The sequence below is a fragment of the Siphateles boraxobius genome, unplaced genomic scaffold, assembly GCF_051911475.1.
Source record: "Siphateles boraxobius isolate OS27281-9 unplaced genomic scaffold, OSU_SipBor_1 66, whole genome shotgun sequence".
In the NCBI taxonomy this organism is placed as follows: Eukaryota; Metazoa; Chordata; class Actinopteri; order Cypriniformes; family Leuciscidae; genus Siphateles; species Siphateles boraxobius.
In genome coordinates, this window is record NW_027509193.1 from 26088563 (window position 1) to 26115197 (window position 26635).

The 26635-nt window shown below is 37.5% G+C and overlaps 1 protein-coding gene across 2 annotated transcripts in view; it reads right to left on the bottom strand.

Annotated features, from left to right (window-relative positions):
* The window catches only part of sdk1a (sidekick cell adhesion molecule 1a), a 391713-nt gene that overhangs the window by 79161 nt on the left and 285917 nt on the right, over positions 1–26635 (bottom strand). For both annotated transcript variants that reach the window (XM_077213331.1, XM_077213330.1), the window contains exons 8-15: positions 22099–22182; positions 18114–18308; positions 14051–14167; positions 12563–12730; positions 9896–9998; positions 9447–9620; positions 5138–5274; positions 3059–3206 (exon numbers count right to left, since the gene is read on the bottom strand). In XM_077213331.1, the coding sequence (XP_077069446.1) occupies positions 3059–3206; positions 5138–5274; positions 9447–9620; positions 9896–9998; positions 12563–12730; positions 14051–14167; positions 18114–18308; positions 22099–22182 (1126 nt within the window). The remainder of the gene's footprint in view (positions 1–3058; positions 3207–5137; positions 5275–9446; positions 9621–9895; positions 9999–12562; positions 12731–14050; positions 14168–18113; positions 18309–22098; positions 22183–26635) is intronic.

The window sequence follows — 26635 nt, forward strand, 5'->3', positions numbered from 1 at the left end:
AAGGTGACGGCTCATTATGTGAGAGCTACACTTGTCAGCTCTACTCTCTCTACTTAATAAGCCCAAATGGACAGATGTCTGTCACAGCAAAGAGAATGCAAGAGAAGACTGATGGGGCCCTTTAAGAACCACTTTCTGTTTTAACAGTCCCTGTGGAAGCAGCATTGCTCTAAAGAGTATATTTTTGAACTGTCTTAATCAAAAGCCCTGCATATAAGTCACAATTCCTTATTCTTATAATCGCATCTGAAAATGTTTTTTGGTTTATGACTTAATGAGAAAAATACATGCAAATGAGAGGTGAAGCACAAACAACCAAAGCTCAGTTAATATAGGTACATAATTGAAACCTCTGTGCGCAATGAGCATTCCATATATATATATATATATTAGGGCTGGGTATTGACACAAATTTCACAATTCGATTCGATTTCGATTGACAAGCTTGCAATTCGATATTATACTCTATCTTTTAACACACTTTCAGATGCTCATTCATGTTTATGTCACGCTGTAACTGGTAATATTAAGGCGGAAGAGAAGATTATGTGTGCTCCGCGCTGCTGCTTCTCTTGAGCTGCGCCAGAGCGATCTCACGCCACAGCGCCAAAACGGTATTTATGTTTTTGAATTTCGTAAGAAAATGGACGTAATTTGAAATCTGAGACTTTGTTTCATATCAATAGTAACAAAGCACAAAGATTATTGCGTTTATTGGATGGGATGCGCGCTACAATGTTCCATTCATTCATCAACTGAAAACAGGATGACTAATCGATTCTTGGGATTTAAGAATCGATATCGGTTCGTAAAAATGAGAATCGATTAAAATCGAGAAATCGATATTTTTTACCCAGCCCTAATATATATATATATATATATATATATTTTTTTTACTATTACCATGCAAATTCTAAACTGAGCTCTCTTTCACGTCTTCTTGCACTTGAACGGAAAAAATTCACTCAAAATCATGTAAGAAAATAGCGAGCATCCTAGTAAACACAGTCAGTTATGTCTTAAGATAACGTAAACAATTGAGAAAGTAAATGCATGTGTACAGTATCAGTACATCATATCCGTGCATTCTCTCTTAAAGTGACACCAGCCTAATATTCCTGCTACTGAGTTCTGAATGTTAATCAAACAACTAAGGATAAAGAAAAAAAATCACTCACTTCTCTTGACTGAATGACTTTTGTAACTTTAATAAGGATTAATTAATAAGGATGTTTAATTTATACAGTGAAGACTATGCAGTGTTCTTTTACAGCTGCTTAATTTATTAAATTTCTGTATCTGAAAATTACTGTCAGACCTACCTGAAAATCCTGAAAAGAACTTATTTTATTTGTATCTTTGTTATATTGTATTTATTTGGGCTTATGCTTGTAATTTGATTATTTGTTTTTATTTTACTTCTGACTGTTTATTTGTATTTAATAATGTTTAAATTTATATTAGTCAGGCTAGTTTTAGCTGTGGTATTGAAATTGGAATAGAGAATTGTACATTTTCACTGGTATCTGAAATTTTGGTGTCAATACTGCCAGTTTTATGGCCATTAAAAAATATTTACCGGCCATGGCAGGTGTTGCAAAAAGTTAGTTTTAGGCCCTGACAGTAAGTAAAAAAAAAAAATTAAAAAATAATAAATAAAAAAACTATATAATGTATAGCAAGTCTATGTGTAATTTTTAAACAATTTTTAACAAGTTAAATATTATTATACTTTTTTGTAATTAAAAGGTTTGAGTGTTTCAAATCACAGCTGCCCGTCTTTTTTTTTACTGCAAATTTAACAGGATTTTTGCAGGCATTCATGCAAAAGCTAAAAAAACACAACAAAACCCACAACAACAATGAGCAGTCATGATCTAACCCACTCACGATGATACGATAGCAAAATGGCAGGTATGAATTGCTTTTAGCTGCCTGTACTTGAATATAATTTCCCAAATAAAGCCCTTAAATGTGTAATGTGAGCATGTCTGATACAGTTAAGCATTAATTGAGGTTAAACAAGAGTTAAGAACCTACGGAAGCTCTTTAAAGTTTAATGTGTTCCCCTCGTCAGATTGTGCTCCACATTAACCTAGATGACATGAATATTTTTCAAAGACAAACTAACAAATATTACATTTATAGAGTGGGCTCGAAAGTCAGAAAGTTCGATTTCAATATTCACTCTGCCCGGGGGGGCATACAACACGATGACACTATTTTGGAAGAGCAGGTGCTGAGTAAAGCCAGAAATCATTGGTGGGAGAGAATAGATGTGAACTCTGCAGAGAGATGATATTACCGCTCTACTGTATGTACCCGACTGCCTCACACTGATTGCACGGTTTCCTTTAAATCGGTTGCTCATTAACAGCTCTTTGCATTTACTAGAACGCTTTCATTATTCACACAGGCGTAAAAGGAACGTCTTTTTCCGCTGCGAAGGCAGATGCATAGTTACCTTGATCGTTCCACTGAAACTGAAAAGTCTTTTCAACTTTTGTTGCTCTCAGCCACCTGTTTACTGTAGCTTTCAGCTAATTCAACATGAAGGAAGAGGATTAAGCTGCTATATACCTATCTCTAAAAAACGTCCTCAACACTCAGCTTAATAAAAGTGAAACGTTGTTGCTGAAGGTGAGAGATCACACAACCTTCTTTTCACCGGGAACAGAAACTGCATGTTTGCCAAGTTTGGAGCAGATACAACTCAAGTGGAGCCGCTGGGAATGAGGCGTCTGCCGCCCACAGCTGCAGGCCAGAGAAAGCTAGCTGATTAGAGCGAGAGGCGAGAGAAGAGGCCTGACACTCACAACCTGAGAGAGAAAACCTTCGGCGTTGTGCTTTCAGCTACAGCAGGACTTACTGAGAACTGTGGGTGGAGGATCAGTGGCAGAAAACACACTTAAACAATGACAGTCCTGATGGTCGGCAGCAGACCATAGTGTGATGGGACATAATAAGCCTGTTATTGACCAAGCATGAGTGTAAAAAAACAACAATGATGGGTGGAAAACATGTGAAAAAGCAACTGTTGACAACCATGGCCTCCTACCTGTTGGTTTCGGTGCTGTACTGTCCTTTGCCCACCTGATTGACAGCGCAGACCCTAAACTGGTACGAGCGGGCCGGAGTGAGTCCCTTCACCATGGCCCGTGTCACGGCGGGGTCCACATCAGGCAAATACACTCTCCAGGGAGAATCTGGTACACAACGAGGACCAGAACATTTCTAAGTATTTAAACGAACATTACAAGGGACAGCATTTATATATTTGTTAAAATATTGTTGTATTAATATACACTGTTGTTCAAAAGGTTTTAATGTTTTTCAGACATTAGTTATGTCTGCATATGCATTTTCCATGATAAAAACCCCTTTAACTAAAGATCTGTTAAGGGTAATCATTTCTGTAAATGTTATTAATTAAAGTAATTATACAGTACTACCAAACAGTGTTTTCTGTCTTCTTAAGACGCATGGTGGCATATATAAAATTGCACAATTTGCATGTGTGCATAATCAACCATAATCACATGATACTTGTCAAGATATTTTTACACAAATTAGTCATCCACTCATAATTACATAATATGCTTGAGTCTGGACCGGCCATTAATACTTAATGACACTTAATGACCAGCCATGTAGCTTCAGAAATTATACAACAGACTCCAAACCAAATGTGCAATGAGATGAGGTTTAGATCAAATTTGAAAGATTTTCAATCTTTTTAGGAATAAACATCTCATGATTGAAAACGAAAGTACTACTCATTTCTTCATGTGTCAAACCTTCTTAATGAGGAGGATAATTCCCAATTGCATTTCAATTCATGGCCTCTGAATGAAAAAAAATGTAGTGAACAAGAGAGAAGGTTTTTCATTCTTTTTTTCTGAAAGGTGTTTCTAATGGGACTTCCCAGCCCTATTACACCCTGTACCAGTAATCTTCACCTCCACTCCGGGAACATTCCTCACTGTCCTCTTCCAGCCCCGGAGGATCAATCTACTTGAGTGAGTTTTTTTCCAGGTTCTGTTATACCGCAACCTTTTACACCACTGGGTGACACTAACTGACATCAACACGTACATGTAGCACATGCAGACAGAGACAGAGAGCAGCTGAACATTCAGATGCATTATGGGTGGATGTGAATGAGGCACTGAGCTCAGTAGATCTTTTAACACCGCCTGTGCAACTCAATCATTGGGTGGAATTCACTATAAAATTATGCCACAGAGCAAATGGTTATATGGTGGCCCCAAGAAGTATTTGGGCACCTTATTCACACTTAAAAGTATTTGATTTATATATCTCTCTACTGAGACACTTTGGCTCAAATAACTTGTCAAGTGATGTCAAGGGGATTTTTACTGAATGTAAGAAGTCAGGCTGAGTTCATAAAAGTATAGGGTCTGGAAGTAAAAATCCCTTTCAGTTTCTCCACAGTGGAATTGATTTTGAATGATAAATTATAAACCTCTAAAGGCAGACCTATTGTGAGCTATGAGGTTGGTAATCGATGGTATATGCTTTTGGTGAAGACATCAGCCTGTACTATTTCAACTTAATAAAAACTGGCATGAAGCAATGCAAATGATGTATACAGGTAGTTCTTTCCCTCATTGAAGACATTTGTCTGAAGACAATCTTGTCCTTTTGTCTTTTTGTCAATTTTTTCAACTAGTTTTTTTCTTCTAATCAAGGTATATAATGTTGTAATTCACATCAAAGCTGCTTGGTTTGGTTCAAGACTTTAATTCTACAACTCTTTAATTATATATATATATTAAAAATCCCTATAGGAAAAACAACAAAAAGTTGGCGGACACACAGCTAGGATGCCATTCCCAATTCAGCCTCAGTTCCCCTCAAGTTGAAATAGATATCCTAGCAGAATGTAGTTCATCAAATGTGAACCACTAACATCTGACAACCAGAAAAATTGGTTACAATTTTTAAATCCAACAAACTTCTTTTGTAAAAAAAAAAAAATCATTTTTTTGCAATAAATGGCAATTGGTTTGATATACAGTACGTTACTAATGAAACTTTATTTGACCCAGAGTAGGTACAGTGATGGATGAAGGGGGTAAACCAGTGTTTGTGAGTGTGTCTGCATGTATCCTACTGTTCTCTGAGAGCTCAACCACATAATGCACTAGGGGGCTGTTTCCATCAAAGGGTCTCATCCAGGACAGGTCCACGCTGCGGCTGTCATTGGCGTTCAGGCTAGCCTGCAGGTTTCGAGGCGAGTGTGGCAGCTCTCTATGAGGAAAGAGAACAGCAAATACTCAAAATAAGGACTGTTTCACAATTCTCACACAAGTGCTGCATAAACAAAGCTAGAATTAGCACATACAGTAGCTAAAGATCTATACAAAAAGTGAAGTGATTTCTAGGTTACTTAATTGAGCATTTTTTTTAGGAATGGCCATAAATGATCAAATCAGAATGCTGCAACACTTTCCAGTTTATGAAAAAGCAGATGAAAATCAGTATTACACGAACGCTACTAGGCGTTCATTGTGGTTTGGGTCTGTTAATGATTTTATTTTTGGGACTGCCCTTCCCAGTAGGCCCCCTTGGCCCATTTTCAGATCTTCTCATATTCCTTCTGCTGCCTCCTCCATGTTCAAAAAGCTTATGATTCCAAATTCAGCTTAAATCTCACAGCCAGTCAGAGGCAGGCGTTCATTTGCATTCGTCTTGATTTTTTTTCTTCACACTAGCTTTTTTTATTTTTTATTTTATTGATTACTTTATTAATCATTTCATAGGCATCCTGCTGAGACCAGGCACCGAGCACCAACGGTTGCGCTTGGAAAGTTTGTTTTCTCCTCTAAATTAAACCCATGGAGAGAACCAGCCATGCTTATGATTTCATCACTTTTTGCGTTTTTTTCTAAGCAGGAAGACTGTGATGTTTCCACAGGTGTACAAGAACTGCTAATCCTTCACATGATGGTAACAAGATGATGTTAACTGGTAAACTGCAAAATGTTCAATAAAATCATAAAATAAAATAATAATAAAAAAGAGAAATTCTTGAGTTTGTTTTGGGTGAACTGTCTCTTTAATATCTCTGTAATTTTGCTTTGCAAGTAAATGTGTTTTTTATTATACGGGGCTTGAATCTGATTGGTTGACTGACATTTTAAGGTGTGCACTTATTTTCAGGGAAAAGCAAGTAGATCCAGGCAGCTCTTGACTGCATTACAGTTCCATATCACTTCGCCAAATGATTTCAGTGATTTCAAAGGTCTTTACAGCCGACAACAGTAAAAGAACCAAAACCCACAACGAGACTAACCAAGCAAATAAATATAGTAAACAATAGGAAAAAACAACAACAAATTATTTCCATGTTTTATGCCACAAAATTACATTTTATTATGCACGGAAAACACATACTCTCTTTCTCCCGCTCTCTCTCCCACTATAATGCATAAACATACAGTACACACACATAAACACTCGCACAGAAACGTATTGTCAGCGCTGCTCTGATGATTTTATCAGTAAAATAGCTTCGAAACTTAAAAGCTACATGACATTTCTCTGTAGCGATGTAATAACAGCGCTGTTCTTGAAGCAGATAGACTTACGGTTTCGCTATTAGAAGAGACGCTGTTGCCGAACACCGTTGAGAGACACATAGGGAATTCACTTACGCTTAATCTCTCTCTCTCTCCCTCTCTCTCTCTCTCTCTGTAAGAAATTAGTCCTACACAAGTGTGTTTTAAGGACAAAAACCTGACAAATGTCTTGAAATACAAATATCTGAACAATGTCTTGAGGTGTGTAACCGTAGTATAAGTGGAATAATCGACTCCGGTCTGTGGAATTATTAGAAAATAATGCACACCCGATTATTCAATGGCCCTTTGTCAATTATTCCTTATTTAAGGATGTTTAGATATTAATCATTACAGATAGGATAGTATTAGAACTCAAGCTAGACACTTGAAAAAAAAATTGTACATAGAGAGTTAATATAGTTATCATAGAAATAAAAGACTGGCAACAAAATAAAATCAACCTTGGTATTAATATTTTGTTCAGATTTATGGATCATCAGTGTTTATTTGTAATGGCGTGGGCTGTGATCGCTGAAGGTGGAAAAAGACAACGGATGGGTGACTTCAGCCACTGGGGAAAGTCCTCCTGACAACATGCCTGATTCCACACAGCCATCTGATACCACCACTCCATCTTCTTCAGTTTAATGAGGAGCCAGAAAACCCACAAACAGATAATGAGTCTTAGTTCCACACAACATTAGCCTCATGAAATCTGCATAAAGTATACACACCCGCTGGTTACTGCAGTCTTCCAGCGGTTTATTTCTGGAGAGCTTCTGAGGGGATTTTATTCCCTCATCATATTGTGGTACAGAGTCATAAGCAAAGGCTTTAGGTGTTAAAATGTTTACGCTGCCAAGATTTAGCTTTTATTTTGGGTTTAAGGATTCGACTGGCAGACACTTATCAGAAATGGAGTTTCAAATAGCCGGGATGAAGAAATCTATCCACTCAGAGACTGGTCAAAAGGTCAAAAGACAGGGTTTTTTTTTCTTGCTTTTTTACTGGAAAGAGAATTAGAAAAGCACTCATACATACTAGTAAACTAACTAAAAAGGCAAAGAACAGTAAAAAAAACCAAAACTTTTTTGATTAAATAAAAGGTTTTAATAATTACAATTACTGTAGTAGACTGTTGATGAATATGAACATTGAGTATAAGCAGTTGGAATCCAGGTTGAAAGGTCAGTCTACACACTCCTGCTGAGAGTAGCAACCCACTCAAGTAGTGCATGCAGATGCTGCAGTAGGTGAGCAAACATAATGCAGAAGAAAGCTAAGCAAACAAAGAATACTGTGTAATGGAAGTACAGTATTACAAGGAGTTTTTCTAAAGACAACTTGACAGCACATTAAACTACTACATTCACACAAATGTGAGGGGTGATTGCCCATGCAAAACTCGTTGCAACAATGCTAAGATGGTGTTGTTGTTGGTAGCCAGGGCATTGTTGTGAAGTTTACTTTTAGTGATTTGCTTTGTGGTCATCAGGGCTTTAAGTCAAAAGCACCCATCAAAAAAATCTCTGATTCTCTGGTCACTTGCACTTTTCCATTATCAGAAAGAACTGTTAGCATAGTGGTACTGCAAAATCAGGATTGTGACATAGATGGCATGTTCACTGACAAATATGACCACAAACTTTCATCTTGTAGGACAGGACTGCTTTTAGGACTTTTGTGCTGAGAAATCGTACAATAATCATACCGTACCGAACCATGCTCTACTGGAAATGCTACTGGTACTGTTCCCAAAGACTGTTTATATACTCAATTTAATATGAATGGGAAAAAGTTATATTTACAAATATATTAACAAAATTTATTGGACAGTTCATGCAAGATTTTTTTTGTCCCAATTCAAATCACTTTAAAGGTTAGAGCTCTTGAAAGTCGGAAGGATTTTGATTTGGCTGTCAGGTGTTTTTATTGTTTGTTCGCTGGAAGAAAAATCATTCTGAAAGTGAATCCAATGATATTGTTCCTCTGCGTCGTTCTGTTGTGGTGTGGACAGCCCTTTCACACCAAAAATGTTAACTATAAAGATAATGATAACTACATTATCATCCACATCAATGGACGATAATGTTCTGTTTATGATTTTAACATGGTGGACAATATATCTGACAAAAATCCTACTGACCCATTCACACCATGTACAATAACTATAAAGTTTTAAAAATCATTCTAATAGTGAAGTTCACATCAAAACTATATCTATAACACAGAGACACAGTTTTGATAGAATCCCTTTCAGACATTGTCAGCTAATCAGAATACAGGAGCATTTAAAGTTGAAGATGATATCACGCAGCTCTTTAAGGTCGGCTGGATTCCGATTGGCTGTCAATGATTTTATCATTCATCAGCTGGAAAAAACTATTCTGAAAGTGATTACAATGATATCATTCCTCTGTGTCATTATTGATATAGTTGTGTTGTGGACTGCACTATTCTAATTCTATGAGAACCTTATTGTCCATTATGTGAACAGGCCTTAAGTCTGTAAAAAAAAAAAAAGTCTGTTCAATCGTCCACCAGGTTAAAATCATGTACCCGATCACTTAGAGAAGTAATATTGCAGCGTTCCTCAACATGCTTTATGATTTGAGTTATCATTCATGTGTGTAGCAGAAACTGAGTGGGATGAGTTACATGACAAAGTTGAATACTTAAGGTTAGAGGTTTCTGAGAGACAGCAGACATATATTTCTGCTCTTCAGTTACGTCCTCACAATTCAAAGGCAGCTGGTGAAAAATGATGCGCTATGCGCACCTGGAAGGTGACACACATCCATCAGCACAGTGCATTAGTCAGCCTAATGCTCAGAGATGAAGGGAAGCTAAGTCACTCACATGACCTCCAGACGGGCCGCCTTGGAGTCGTTGCCGGCCTGAGAGATGACGTCACAGGTATAGTCCCCGATGTCCCCGGACCAGGTTTGACTGATGTGCAAGGAGCCCTCCTGCAGGCTGATACGCCCCCCTCTGGTCTGGCTCACTAACTCCTCATCCTTTTTCCACACGTACCTGCCAAGTGAAGGAGACGGGGAGCGGAAGAGAACTCTATCACAGTCAAACTGACACAGGGGGAGCGCAGGAATCAGCGCTGGCTCATTACACTGATATCCAGCATATTAGCGCTGAATTAACTGTACAACACTACGGATCATGGTTTGAATCAACTTCAAGGTCTGGGGGGCTGACACTTTGAATTAACATTGCAATCAAACCGAGTGTGGAGCCCTGAGCTCTGATGTCCAGACGAGAAGAGGAAGCAGCTTGGCTCGTTTGTCATCACTCACCTCACTGCCACGCGTGGGTCGTATGTGGCGCCACACTCCAAAATGGCCGTGGTCCCCTTGATGACACGTCTGTCCATGGGAGGGCTGGATATGGATGTGCGACCTTGGAGAAAACACAACTCTGTTGATTCTGCACGACTTTAATGTTTCCAAGAACCAAATGGCTACGCTTCATTGTATCACAGCCTCTTCACACGTTAACGGCCAAGCCCATTTCCCTCCCGCTGAGACAAAGCCAGGACTTTACATGCTCTGATCAGTGTGTAATATCAAGTCTGGATGCTGCAGATATCACCTTGCTAAGCTGTGCCGGGAAAGTGCTTTTCATGAAGCAGTTTATCATGCTCTGCTCTGACGTTAATTATTTATTTACTTATTTATTAAAGGAAGGAAGTTTGATGCGAGTTCTGCCAATCCAGAACCACACATTTCCACTGAAATTATGGTGGGTCTTTGATGTAACAAAATGTAACAGTATTTCTCCATTTAAATTCTGATGGTTATATCAAAGTTATTGTAGCTTGAGATGGTTTAAAAAAAATCAAAGTTGAAATGTGCAGTTAAACCTACAATATGTAAGATTTTTGTAATAAAATATCCAAAAATCACTTGCACAGTGTGCTATATTTCCTGCAGTTGTGTACTTACAATATCCCAACATTTTTAATTTCAGAGAAATTCCAATTTTAAATAATGTCTCGTCCCTGACTCCCTGTTCACTTGTCGCCTGTCAGTGACGTAATATACGCGTCATCGCTGGTTTCCGCTCGTACTGCCATAGTAACCATGGCAACAGATGTGGACAACTGCGTTACGTCTAGCGGCACGCTCACGCTGTTGTTGTTTTGTTCAAAAAATATGGACCATGGCAAGCAGACTTTGGGACAAAAGGAGAACCAAAACGAGGATCAATTATGATGGCGTGGCGTCTGAGATGCCGAGAGCTCTACGTCCGTGACAAATTTTGACTTCGCCACTCTTGCATGTACTTTATTAGGCCGGTTAGGAAATGTACGTACAACTTATCACTGTTATATAGCTCAAGAATAACATTAAACATTTGCATTTGAGTGTGTAATTTCGCTTATGCTTTATCAACCTACACCTTTGTTATTGTAAGAGGTTAGCGACCCCTAGCAACGAAAAAAATGACATATTGTAGCTTTAAGGCCTGCCCACAAAAAGACAAACAATAAACAATTTAATTTGAATCAACAGTTGTTAATGCATCGGTTCAGACCAACACAACGATTTGCATGACGTCAATGCAACAGACAAAAAATAAAAAAAAAATATGTCAAATGTACAGAGCATAGCACAAATGGTGTACTATAAAACTACTATTGCTCCAATAGACTAGTATGTCCGAATACATACTATTTGGAAAACAGTATGCGAAAAGTCCCCGGGTGACTATATTAAATTATTGAATATCCAGATGATGGATATTTGAATATGTAAATACTGACTTCCTTTTTATTTGTGACAAGCAAGTGTCATAATAAATTGAAAGATGCAAAGCACTGCTTTGTGTGAGGAAACAAGGTATTTCTGCTTTTCTACAAGCACCATCTAGTGTCAGAAGTGAAATTGCGTTTTCATTCAGCCCGTTTGCCATTGTTATGCATTGGTCAGAATAGACGATTTGCATGAGAAAATCAAGGTCATATTTTTTTGTGCCAAATATTCGCGTTGATGTGAACAGGCCTTTATTTTCGATCAACAGTCTTTATCTGTCTCTCCAAGTTTACATGACACAATGCATTATAGAACATTTTAATGTTGCACATCACCCCAGTCAACTTTTGCGTAATTAATGTGAATAGATGCTGGTCGAAACTGAGCAACAGCCCACTTTACTAGATTTGTAAGTCTGACAGTGCAAAAATCGAATTATTTCAGTCTAACAAAAGTGTTTCCATATTTATGTTCAAATTAAATTAAATTTGAAAAAAATTGATGAAAATGCAAACTAGGACTGCAAATTGCAAAATGCAAATGCACACAAAAACCACATTGTGCTATGTTTGTTTGAGCAACAGTCCGTAATATATGGAAGCTAGTTTCCGTCATGAAAAAATAAAATAAAAAGGTAATTGCAACTTATTGCAACAAATAACACATTTCTGACTTTTTATCTTGCAATTTGGCCAAGCAATTCTTGCAAAGAATTGTAAGAATTATATCTCTTTTAAGAGGTACCTAATTTCATAAATGAAAGGAACTGTCTTTATCACAAAATATATATTTTGTTAATGTTTTGATACATTGAATTTTGTATACATATTAATGACAAAATCAAATACTACATTCACAAAATTTATATTTCATTCATGACATGAATTTCGTGATCCAGTCCGAACCTTTCCGTCGCAAAATTAGGCAGGCCCAGGCAAGGACTGGCCATCGGGAGCACCAGGAAAAATCCCAGTGGCCTAGTGACTGGTTTAACCTACTGCAAACTTCATCTTTTTTGACTAAACTCAAAATTCCAAGATATAAACTCTGATGTGCAAACATAAAGTCAGAACTGTTAGACAAGTTTAATTTATTCTAATTTTATTTCATTCTTCCATAGTGACATCATCTTTCCTCTCTCAAGTCAGTGAAAAAGCAGATTCTGAAAGATGTTCACAAATGTGTTCTGATTAAGTGTGTTTCTCTTACTCCACACGGTGAGGGAGGCGCTGGCGTTGATCGCTCCCTCTGAGTTAGCGGCGTAGCAGGTGTACATGCCCGTGTCCTGCATCACCACCGGTTGAACCTGCAGACCGCCGGACTCCAGCAGGGTGAAACGTGGAATCTGCATCGAACCGCTGGCGAGGATCTGAGTATCTGTTGTGCGTACACACACACACACACACACACACACACACACACACACACACACACACACACACACACACACACACACACACACACACACACACACACACACACACACACACACACACACACACACACACAAACCAGCTAGAGCTCAATATCTCGGTTCTGCTTCCATATAAGGAATTAATAGAGCATCACTATGCATGGTGTTGGAGCTCTGGATTATTTTATTACAAGCTTAAAGTTTTCCCAGAGGAAAAACCGCCTGCAGAGATCTCTACCTTGTTACTATTATACATGCCGCTTCATAATTGGGAATGCTATGGAAACGACTTCATGAATATAGTCAAAACAACTGTAGAATTTAATGGTAGTTTTTTTTTGTTACTCTTGCATGAAATTATCTTTTGTGTTGTCAATCGGATGCAACAAATACATCTTAATGGCTTCCTGTGAAGACCACAAAACACAACCTCATACACCAATTGATGGCTCTGCCGCAGTAACAAAGCAGCGAGAATGCCAGCGATCTGCCTGTAATAAGTCAAATATAGTACTAGTAAACATCACAAAACAGCAGGGCTAAGATGCACCCATGTTAATACTGACATTACATTGTTGCTCTGTTCCAAAGCCTAGCTGGCTGCCTATGAAGACAACATTTTTAGGCAGAAAAGGTGTTATCAATGTGAAGACTGTTACAAAAAGTGAGCAATTTAATTAATAAACCTCATTTTGACTGAAATCTAAAGCATTTTGCTTGACTACGTTATCAAACAGCTAATATTTGTTGCTAATGTTCCATCTCAGAGTCAGACAGCTTCCTTCGAACAGTCAGTATCCTTAGAAAAGCTTTGAACAACTTAAATGTCAGTGGAGAAAAGCATATAGTTCATCATAACACCATAATATATAATATACATAACATAATTCACATGCTATATAGCTAAATGTACCCGATTTTTCATATCAACTACTGGGATTAATTATATATTACTGGAGCAATATACTGTGATTACCTGGCTTCTCTTGAGACTCCCCTGCTTTAGAGAGGTCATAGTTAATGATATGCTAAAGCCTGCCGGCAGGTTGACGTGATTGGTTACAAGATAGTTAGTGACGTCAGAAACACTGGCAATTTCAAACCGTGTTTTTGAGAAACATGATTTTTACCACAGGGGGTCTTTAAGATACTCCACTGTAGGCAGTAGGCAGGAAGTCAACTCCCCAGGTTTGGAACAGAGCTCAGATGTGATTTTAGCCTCATTCAATAATGAATTCAAATGTTAAATGCTCAAATCAAACATCACATTGAACTAGCATTACCTCTCTTCCAGATGATGGCTGCTTTTGGGGCACCAGATACCTGACAGGTGAACATAGCCACCGCTCCGTCTGTGACAGTGATATCGACCGGTGCCGCGGTGAAGTCAGGAGCCATACCTGCATACCACAGTCACATTTTTAATCAGGACGAGAAAACGCCACATCGTTCGATAACCCCACATTCATGCTTAATGCAGTCCACCCACACATAGGAACACGTAAATTATTACAGAAGGCCAAACAACAGCAAGTAAATTGTATTAAAACAATGTTATGTCCATCAAAACACTACTGATGCTTTTTATTGTGATCCGGGACACGTCTGCAAATTTGTTCGTTTCAAATCGGAGACAGTAAACAACTGGCATGCATTTAATTACAATGTTCTGATTGGGTACCCAATGTAGAGTTGCAAGGTCATTTTTATTAGGCAGAAATGTGTAAATGAACAGGTATTTCCATTTGGAAAAGTAAAGCGTATTGCTGCTTGAGAGCAAATGATTACTGTTTGGATGCATTGTTGAATATGTGCTATATTCATTTGGAACAAGCGAGACAGGAATATAAAACACATCACAGCTTGGTTTCCAATTTCTTTACATTATTTTCTATCACATGAATGCCACGATAGGACATGGCAGTATAACCAAAATCTTATATTATGCTATAAATCAGTCTTTTTTTATTACAGTAACAATCTAGTAATTTTTAGTAACTATTTGAGTAGAAATTTTTAGAACTATATCTTTATCGTTTTACTGTAGCTATAAAGATAATGATAAAGATATAGTCTTAGAAATCTTAATATAAAAGAATAGCAAACTGAATGTGTCCACACCACAACTATAACGATAACGGCACAGAGAAAAAATATCCTTGGAATCACTTTCAAACTTTTTTATAAATGATAAAAACATTGATTAATCATTCCATTCCGCAAACCTTATAATAAACAGAGCATTTAGACGCTAATACAGTCATCGTTATGATTATCTTTATAGTTATTATTAGGGGTGTAACGATATTCGAACCGAACCGAAAAACCACGATACAGAACACACGATTCGAATCGCGATACTCTCATTGCATACCGAACACGCCCCTCCCAGCCCCCTGCTACCCCGGCCCCGCCCGGCTCAATGGACCTCATGTCTTATGTGTACGGTACACAACGAATTCAGTTTTGTCGCCTAACCACCATTAACACCAAATAACAAGCTCCGTGTTTTGTTACTTTCGATAATAAGCAAGGTGTAATCTTTCAAATTCTGTCTATTTGATCATGAAATTCAAACAATAAATGGCGTTTTGGCGCTCTTTGCTGTGGCGTGACAGATCGCTGTAGGCCTACTAAGCTCCTCATTTCAAGCGGCAGTGCGGCGCGCGGGTAAACGCGATCATCTCTTCCTCAGTTACAGAATGGACACCTGAAGGTATGTTGACAGATGCAGTATACTTACTGAAAGGCATCATAACTCGTGTAATCGCTCAATCAGTGGCCGTTTCTCAATATGCGTTCTTGTCTGTACTTGTGTTCTTGTGGACTTGTGAAACGTCATCAGTCGCTGCCCAAGGACTGTCTCAATACACAAGTTTGCATTTTGGCAAGAACGGTTAAAAATCCCGGAAGTGTTCTTAACACGCCCATTTTACCGAGGATGCATCGGTTGGAACTTGACGCTAGAAATATCCCAGCATTCATTTCGGCATTCAAGGAAGGAGCGGGGAGCAGAAAGGCAGAACAACAGTAAGTCGTTTTTCTACAATTTCGTATGCTATTTCATCACTAAATTAACTTCTGAGAACATTTGATGCGAGAAATCTACTGTGTAGATTTCAAATATTGCCATTTTTACAAAAATGTATGGCTAATCGAAAATATACTCAAACATTTTCGGTAGTGAAGAATCTCCATAAGCGCACGCGGGTGTAGCTAGCGAGCCAACCGGCCAGTCATGCAAAAAATCTGGCTGTTATCATCGATAATTCTTGTTATGTTTGGGTACTGAAGACGGCGCTGTGCGGGGGTATAGCGCAATACCAGCAAGAACACATCGCCTCAAACTGTCAGCAGCGTTCTGTGTGCTCGTCACCTTGTAAGTTCATTCTTCCAAGAACAACTAGCAAGAGCGTTCTCCCCAAGAACACAAGTCCGTTCTTTGCATTCTTGGTTTTGAGAAACAGCCAGTGTTTCAGCAGCGGAAAGACGTCAATAAAACAGCATAGCTTGTCACTAGCATTATATTTACCACAACAGGCAAGTGATTCAGTGTCCACAACTTTGGTTCCTATAAATGAACTCTTGCACTAAATAAATGCACCATGTTAGCCTATGTATTATATTTTACTTAACCTGTTAATGATATCTTGATTATTTAATGTATGTTTAAAATATCTTTCATGAAAATGACAACTGTGTAAAGTATTATATTTCAATAACAAATTAGAGTAAAAACGCAAGTTAATGCAAACTGCCTTATGTTTAGTTTACATGTTTTCATACAATGTGTTGTGTGTTGATTATTATATCTAAAAAATAAATGGCATCTGAATTTAGGTTAAAAGTCTAGACTACAACCTTTAATGTTATAGTAATGTGCGGCTCTATATATAGTTTACAGATTTAGCAGATTTTTTTTAATCCTTGTGAAACGTTTAATTGTAATTGAATTAATTTAAAGACAAAGACAATTTTTTTCATTAAACCACTGTTAAAAAAAGAAAAAAAAAGAAGCAATTTTAGCTTTCTAAACCGAACCGAATCGAAGCGAATCGAGACGTCAAAACCGTGGGAAAACTGAACCGTCAATTTTGTGTATAACCCCTAGTTATTATTCTTGGTGTGAACGTGCCTTTACTTGTGACACATAGCAAAGTCTTAAATTAATTAGGACACATCTTGTATTTACACATTACTCGTAAAATAAAATAAACATCAATATCTCTCAAATTCATGTATTCTAAAGGTATGCCAGCACTATCTTTCCTAGAACACTTTAAGTGTACATCCTGACACAATGTTCCTCACTTAAAAATCAGAGTTAGTATGTCATTGAAAATCAACATGCTCAATATGCTCTGATGTTTTGTACGATGACCCCATCTCTCTGGGGAGATATAGGCCTGGTAAGTATTTATGGACCACACTAACATTCATCCACTTTATTTGTCCTTGATCACTTTCAGATGAAACAAATTTATACAGGAATAATAAAGCCTGCGGAAGAACTAACACAGCTTTGATTGAATTGCTGGTCAATGAGCGAGATATGCACAATCAATATGCAAGAAGAGATCTATCTATTCAGAGCAGCATTTTTTTTACCTCCTTACTTTTTTAAGGGCTGAAATGAATAGCTTATCTGTATTAAAGGCTACTTATTCTAAATGTTTGTACCATTTTATTTATTTATTTTCACTCTGAAGTTCACCTTATTAGTGAACGTTTTATGCTCCAAAACAGCTTTGGTTTTACATTTTTATTTTTCTACATTTTTCTGACCCTGAACATTGTAAGGACATTGTAAAACTTTTTTAAAAATGAAATAATGTTTTTTTTAATGAACAAGCTCCACTCCCCAAAATATTCTGCACAATCACGGACAATCGAATGATTCAAAGGTCAATGCGGATGGAAGTTAAAATCATTACGGCAATCTACATGCAGTAAATATGTGCAGTCGGGGCTGTAGTAATTATCTGTGTGATGAGAGTGCTCCTCTGAGGGGGTCTTAATGTCCTCATGTACAGATCGGGGCATTGCCCTGACAAATACTACGATGTAATCAACTCCAGACAGGCCTCTCCACAGGGAGTTGCTCTGTTGCATCTCTTACAGAAAGGAGTGATAATCACATATCCATAGATTAGGAACAACACATCTGTCACTCCGGGGAACTGTTGTACAACGGCTGAGAGAAGGTGCACTTTACAGCAGGTCACATCTAATACCCTTGGCAACGTCTTCATTGTTTGTGTGGCAGTAAATAATAACAATAAGTCTGGAAAATGTGCGATAAAGAATGCATGACGCCCCTCTGCCCAGCTTTGGGGTCAGACTCACTCGTGACGTCCAGGTAAGTGTGGACCTGAGCCTCTCCGGCCGAGTTCCTGGCAAAGCACTGGAAGATTCCGGCATCGCTGGGCTGTACCTTCCTGACCTGAAGGCCCATGCTGGAGATGACCCTGTAGCGAGGGTTGTTGAGTTTACTGAGGGGAACAGCATCTTTATACCACTCCAGCTTGGGCATGGGCACCCCTGTGAGTTAAAAACACAACATGATGGGTCATGATGAAGGTCAGATTAAGGTAGCAATTGAACAGTTAGGTTCAGAAGGTTGAAATTAAATTATAAATGTAACCAGGATATTAAATATTTTATAGGAAAAAGCTTATTAAAAATGTAAAAAGCTTTAAAAATGTGATGGAACTATATAGAAAGCTTAAAAAAACAGAACCCCTCCCCCAGAAAAATCATTTAGTCATAAAATATAAAGATGCATGATGCATGAGCCAATACATACATACATACATATATATATACATACATATATATAAACAGTATATATATATATATATATATATACTGTATATATATACAGTTGCAATCAAAGTCAAAAGAGCTCTCTAGAAAAACTATAGAGAACAAATGTTTTATTACATTGGAAAGTCTATGACTACAAGAAGATTTCCAAACCACTAAAAGTTCCTAGAGACACAGCTGGCAGCCTTATTCATAAGTTTAAAATTGGTTGTACTAGAAAACCTTTGAGGGTGTTGAAGAAAAAGCACAATATCATTAATGGAGATAAAATGTTTGATCAGAGCAACTGAACCCCCAACCCCCCCCCCCCCCCCCTCAATTTACTGCCGAAGACTTGCAATATGACCTGATGAAAGGAGAAAAAAAAACATTTCAGTGCAGAGTATAAGAAAAACACTAGACAATCATGACCTTCATGTTGGCATTTTTGTCGAATGGCACTCTTGCCATTGGAGGTGAAAAAATGGAGCTGCTCCAGTCTTGTTATGGGGGTGCTTTGATTTTGCAAGATGTGGAAAACTTGACTGTTTGAAGGACATCATGAATTCTTTAAAGTATCAAGCCATTTTAAAAAGATGGTGATGTGTTAAGTGCAGACTTGTGATCAATGGACTTTCCTGCAGGACAGCCATCCCAAAGTATACATCCGAATCTACTGAAGCCTGGTTCAGGGATCAGTCGAGAATGTGCTGGAGTGGCCTGTACAGTCTTCGGATTTAAATCTGATTGAAAGTATTGGATGGAATTTGAAGAAAGCTGTTGTAACGTGAACAATGATTATCTGTGATCTTCCAGCTTTTTCAAGTGAGGAATGGGCCAAGATTCAGTCCTGACAGGATTGAAAAGTCCTGAAACCATTGTTTATGAACGGCTCAATGGCTTTGTCATGTTTTCATTATGACAGTGTACTCTGTAAATGTTTTCCAATGCAAAAAAGTCAGATCTTGGTGACACTGCCTGAAAATGTTTAAAACAGCACTATATACTATTTGCACAGCCATTTGAAAACTACAGTAAAGTTACACATTACTGTATTTAGTGAGGTAACTGAGTACAAGACACTGAATATGTATTTTTCACATTTTTACTGCATATGCTCTTTGCAATTCTGATTTGTTCACATTGTGCAGAAGAAAAAATACACCCTTATTTACAACTAACATACTCCCTTTGGGTAGAGCTGAGCACAACTGTAAACAATATTGCAGTACATATTGGAACTGAACATACAACATAGTACAGTAAATCATTCATGCACATCCATACGTTCCTCTCTGTCTGGCCACATAGGTTCACCTGAGAGAAATTGTTCAAATTAGGAGACATTTAAAAAAAAAAAAAAAAAAGATTTTTTTTTGTAAAATTTGCTTGTCAGATTTTGATAACTAGTTCAAAATTTTTGTATGTGATGACTCAAGCAATGAAATGAGGACTATTAGTTTTATATGGAATGACTATTCAGCATTCACAAGTATAGTTCATTTTGACTGACATGACATAAGCAAATGATAATGTAAAAAACAGCAGAGAGTTGTATGGAAGCAATTGATACATGTCCAAAAGCATTTGCAATTTGATGGAAGGAATGATAAACTGCTACTTTGATGTGGTTTACTGATAGTTTACTGATGCCTTTGTTGAACTGTTTTCAAGAATAATTTTGATTGCGACAATATATTATTATAATTATGGCTAATCACTGACAAAAGGAATATCACTAAAGATTACATTTAACTGTAATACATTTTTTTAAGATTAACATTAAGTGAGTGTTAGGTAATCTAAATGTAAAAATAGAGGAATTTAGCACGCACAATTACATATCCAATATCTACCAACATGATAGCCAGACAGACAGACAGACACGCAGATAGATAGAACGGCAGACAGGCAGATAGACAGATAGATAGCACGACAGACAGATATATAGATAGAACGACAAGCAGATAGATAGATAGAAATACATGCAGATAGATAGATAGATAGATAGATAGAAGGACAGATGGATGGATGGATAGATAGATAGACAGATAGAAAGATAGATAGATAGATAGATAATTGTTAAAACTAAGGCCATCAACTGTTGGTATATTGTCTGTGGTGGCATTATATTGTATAAACTTCCCAGTTTCAGTGAATCCATTTTGCTAATGTGAAATCACACTATGTTTATCCCCCTTCTTCCCTTTGGAAGCGAAGGCCTGTGCAGTATGAAGCCACACAGATTGTGTTGGTCTAAACACTCTTTATTATACACACTCAAAGGTCTAATATTGAAAATACTAGATGCTCTCTTTGTAGGATATAAAAAAGATGAAGTGTCAAGTGGAAATGAGATGATCTGAGGCCTTAAGCCTCCAAACAGATTCGGCTAGCACACTTCTAAGAATATTCCAGCTGCTTGGAAAACTGCACTCTCGGGGGGGATGATTTAAGTAACGGCTGAAAGAGCTAACAGAGAAAATCATCACTCGCTGTGGCTCTCGTCTGTATCAAGAGAAGGCCACCAGATTGTATTATTCAAACTCATTTAGCACTCTTCGCCTGTGGTTAACGGCTGTATCAAGCTCCACTCGGCACCGAACAGCAACAGACTTTGCCGTGCAAATTTTCCAAAACGTATCAAAAGAGCGAGGGGCTCTGGGCATGTGTTATAGTCTTTTCCTTGATCCTTTAGAGCTGGAGACTTCTGATTCTGCTCTGGAGAGGTATAACTTCTCAAAACAAAAGGATTCCTTTCAATCCAGCTACATAAAAAAGTGAGAAGAGTCCCAGAAGCAGCACATAAGAGAGGTAATGGATTGATTCCACTTTCTGCTCTTGAGGATACGGCGGGGTGACTCGCTTGTTTTTATTTCTCATCGCCCATCTGATGCTGAGGGATCATTTTTACCCCTCGCTGAAATTGCAGCTGAGCCGAAACTGAACCTCAACGGACAAGTATCATAAGTACGGTTATAACAGTTGGGCTGACTTTCCATTTCGGCACTATTAGAAAGCTAGAGAATATTTCTGAAAGAAAACCAATACCATTTCATCAGCCATTTTTCCACGCTATAATGATAATGGTTTAAGCCCCATCCCATCAACACCTCATATCTCACAGCTAATTGTAAACTCTTCGCCACTCGTCCGAAAGGCTGCCATTTGTCTTCGACGAAGGGACGCTGACATCCTCTAAATGTACCGATTTTATAAATCACCCCCAAACACAGCAGGACGCAGCTTTTGGGGTTGGTTAATAGACCCGCACGGGGCTCCTGGGAGGCAATTCACAATGGTGGGTGGCAGCGCAAGGAATGCAATGCGAAGATTGCTATAAATACCTTTACATAACTAAGCTTACTGACTACAAAAGCTCAGAGTGCTCGATGAAGCGCATGGATCAGAGGGGGGCTGAGGTGTTCTGTATGTCTTTTGTGTGTAAAGCATATTGGAGAGTATACTTTTAAACCTCGAATCAATCCAACCCCCTCAGTTTAAGTCCTACACGTAAAGCACTTACCTCGAGCTTGGCACTGGATATCCACACTTTTCTCCACCTCTCCCATCATCTTCCTCCTAGGCTCAGCGGTGAAATAGGGTGCTTCTGCAAAAGCAAACAAGCTTATTTGAGAACACTGACATTTCTCAACTGAATACAAAAGAAGGACGTTTTCGAGGTATTGAAATTCCGTAACGGCTTCAGAAATAATCGAGTGATTCAGTGAGTGGAATTCAATATATTTCCCTAAAAACTGTATTTTCATTGAGCGCAGATGGGCGTGGGACAAATTAATTCCCTTTACTGTAGCAACTGAACGTTTACTGGAGCAAAAGTAATGAATTCATAAACATTGTCAAGATTGAAATACTCGGCTTCTGTGCTTAATGTTGTCACGTGTCTTCGGCAGTCAGACATGTGGAAGGGTCGAATTAAGACTGAGAGCACTGTTGGGCATGTTTCCTTCACTTCCCTTACCTAATACACAACGTCCTCTACTGTAATGTTTGGACTTCCTGCAGAGGAACAGATGGCCACTGAAACTTCACAATGCTGCAGTCTTACATTATAGATTTCATGCTTATAATACATCTGTTATGAGTCTGTAATGAGGGATATCTACTATTTATTATGTTCACATTATACTGTAATCAGGTCTGTATGAAAGTTTTTTTTTTTTTTAAAGAATGGTTCACCCATAAAATACAATTCGGTCAAAGGGATTGCACAGACTAGTCAACTTTAATGCTCTGCCATGATGTTTTAAGCCTGACGTCAACTAGTCTCTGGTCATGGCCTCTAGAGGGCGCAACAGGATAATAAATCTTTGAAGTAATTTTATGTCCGTTTCCAACAGTAAAAATGACAAATAAATACATACTCTGAGAGCTCTCCACAACAAATGTTTGATTGTACAATCTGGATGCTCAAAATTGATTGGGAGAATACACGTTTTAAACAGATTATTGAGTTTAAACATATTATTGAAGTTAATCGCCGTTCTAAACTAATCCGCTGCTGCATTGTAACGCACACACATACAGACAGTAGCTCGCATATAACGCACAGATCGCGCGCACAGAAACATTCAGTAGCGCAGAACTGTATTGTCAACACTGTTCTGTGATTTTAGTTATCAATAAAATAGCTTAGAAACTGAAAAGTTCAAGCATAAATTTAAACTAAAACCCACAGCTTGACTATAAGTGGAGAGCATTCATATAGATGTAATCTTTACCGTGCTACTGTATCTGTATCTGATTTAGAATGAGCAGAAATCTGCGAGAAATATAACAACCCAAAGACAAAAGAACTGATAAAAATAAGCTGTTATGACATACGCTGTGTCATATGCCATAGCAGTGCGAGAGGTAACCTGTGTTTGAATCTCAGCTGGAGGTTCAGGCTTAATTGTTCATTAATTACTTGACCTCGACTCAACTTTAATCACATAAATGTCGACTTTAAAATTCTGAAGTCGTTCAACCCCTCACCTCTATGTTGTTACAAATCTTCAGTAGAAAGCAAAAGGAGTTATTAGTCAGAGTGTTCACGCTGCACTTTCAGACATCTTCTAAATACCCATCACTCTCAGAAAAACGTGCAAACAGTGTACCCTTAGTGGTACAACAGTTTGTCACTAGGGCAGTACCCTTAAAAGGACAACATTGTATTTTTTTTTACCCATTAAAGTTTAATAGAAGTAGCATAATGATACATATTACTACTCTATGGTACTTTATATATACTTTTTAGGCATAGATGTGGTACACATTGTCCTTGTTAAGGGTACTGCCCCAATAAAAAGCTGTGTTGTACCCCTAAGGTATGATTTTGATTTCAGTTAATCTCACTGTTTTTTTGTTGTTGTTAATGTTTAAGTACAGGTTAATATGCTTAAAAAAATACTGTTTTTTTGAGTATCCTGATCAGCCTGACAACAGCAACACAGACTCAACCAATGGCATGAGTTTGGGGCTGGTCTATCTGTTTGTCTGTCCAATGGCAGATGAGGGGAGTGGTGCAGAAATTACACACTGCACCTTTAAGTTGTTATTCACTGAAAATGAAAAGAAATAACACTGATTTGGAGTGACAGGAAGGAAAATAAACTTTTCATTTTGGGGTAAATTATTACTTTAATCAGTTATTTAGATGCTTTAATCATGGAAATTGGGGCGAGAAAGCACATTCATTGATTTATTTTGTATGAGCTATTTCATAGATCTCTTTAATAGTTTTACAAGAAATTAATCTCTTATAATGTACAGCTTAAGAGAGATATTATTGTAGAGATTTACGCTTGAGAGACATAACTGTGATGCATGTTTCCTGAGAAAGACTTGCAGACCATCAAAAAACTGAAGTGCATTTTTTTACACAAATAAGCAGATGAATAAATGCATACTTAGTGATCTTGAATATAATTCAGACACCCAAACAGTCACTAAGCTGACTTATGTGCAGTGCCATACTGACAGCCCACATTCATCAATTCACATCCACTCAGTCTTGCCTAGTGTAATATATTCCTCCTGTTACGGATTCGTCTGTCTATACATATGTATTGGACTTCACATGGAGTTCAGAACACCTGTCAGCTGGACTCTCAAATGGACACCGATGTGGAGGCATAAATATTTAATATGCTGTTTAGCTCGATGGGTTTCCTTATATAACTGTAAAGAGAAGCAGCTTGTACTGCCTGTACTCAGTATGTGTTAAATATATGTACTGTAGCTATAAATATATTTAAATATTAATATAAAAGACAGGAAAAACTGATTTTAGCCTGACACTAACTTTAATCAGAGAAAACCTAAGGTGAAATCATTCAGGAACCGCTAATTAAGAAATTGAGAATCTTGTTGTATGCTGCTATCTCGCGCTAAGAGACGAAGACAAATTTGGTCAATGAATTATTCTTTGGCATGACATATAGTTCACAAGTGATACAGTAGGCCTTATGGTTACACTTTATTTTGATGGTTCACTTTAGACATTTTACTAGTAACTTGTCAACTGCATGTCAACTAACTCATTAAAGGTGCAGTGTGTGATTTTTAGCGGCATCTAGTGGTGAGGTTACGAATTGCAACCAACAAAAGTTACGGTGGCCGACAGGAAAATATGTCATGGTCTGAGACAGCAGAGAGTCGCCAGTTCAGCAATCAGGTTTCTTTACAAGGATAAATTAAGAAATTATGTTTACTTAATTATTCAGTAAAACTATATGTTATTGCGAATATTATTGTTACTTGTTCATCATTGTGTCAGTGTTTTATTTGCTGAACTAAGCTTGCTTCCTTGCACGGAGAGCAACATAGTAACGAAACCCGTTTGTCCGTTTAGGGCTACGGTAGAAACATGACGACACAATATATCGACCTCCATATAAGGGGGTGCCCACGGTTATGGAGATATAAATGTCTCATTCTAAGGTAATAAAAACATAACGGTCATTATGCAAGGTCTTTATACACCACTGAAAACATAGTTATGGATCTTATATTTATTTCTGTCAATAGATCCTCAGAAATCCCCATTACACAATGCACCTTTAAAATATTAGTAGGCTGTAGTAGACTGTTAGGTTAGGGTTCGGTGTTAAGGTGCAGGTTGATAGAATAAGTTGACATGTAGTTGCAAAATTACTTATAGTCAGTAGAATGTCTGTTGGGGAGCATCAAAATAAAGTGTTAGATATTAAGCAGACAGTCTACTAATAATCTAATGAGAGTTAGTTAACATGTAGTTGCAAAGTTACTTATAGTTAGTAAAAAGTCTAAAGTGGACCATCGGAATAAAGTGTTACTGGCCTTACAGTTGCAGTTAAATAACTCCATCCCCCCCCCCCCAGTTAATCTAAATAATGTGCTTTGTGTAGTAATTATAAAAATGTGTTCAAGAAAATTATTTATTAATTACATTTTTATAAAAAATCTTAAATTAATATTTTAAAATTAATTATACTACTACTATAATTAGTATTACAGTTAAGTCTGTTTTTTATGTTTTATTATACAATAGAATATTATTTAGGAAAATATATTAATAATAATTATAATAACAACAACAATTATTAATTATTTAATATAATTAAATAATAATCATAGCTTATGTGTCTATACTACTACTAACAACAACAACAACAACAGCAGCACTAATAATGATAATAGTATATAAAAAATAGTAATAATGTTAAACATTAGACCACTTTTATTTTAACATTATACTATGACTACATTAGATAAAGTAATTTTACATGTCAGATGAGGTAGAAATGGCTTCTTTAGGTACCAATCTACTCTATTAATTTAACATTGTATTCATGTAACACAAAGATGTTTGCAGATGCAGCTTCCTTTTTTCGAATGCATTGAGCTGTCCTAAAGATACGATAACTCCCACATTTATCTCCTTACACGCCGTTATTTCAACAAAAGACTACAAATTATGTGCACTTTCTGTTTTTTAAATAAATCAGATGACTTACAAATAGGTCTAATGGCACTCAGCGGTGTGTATTCAGGAAGATCCTAATGTGTAGTATTACCTG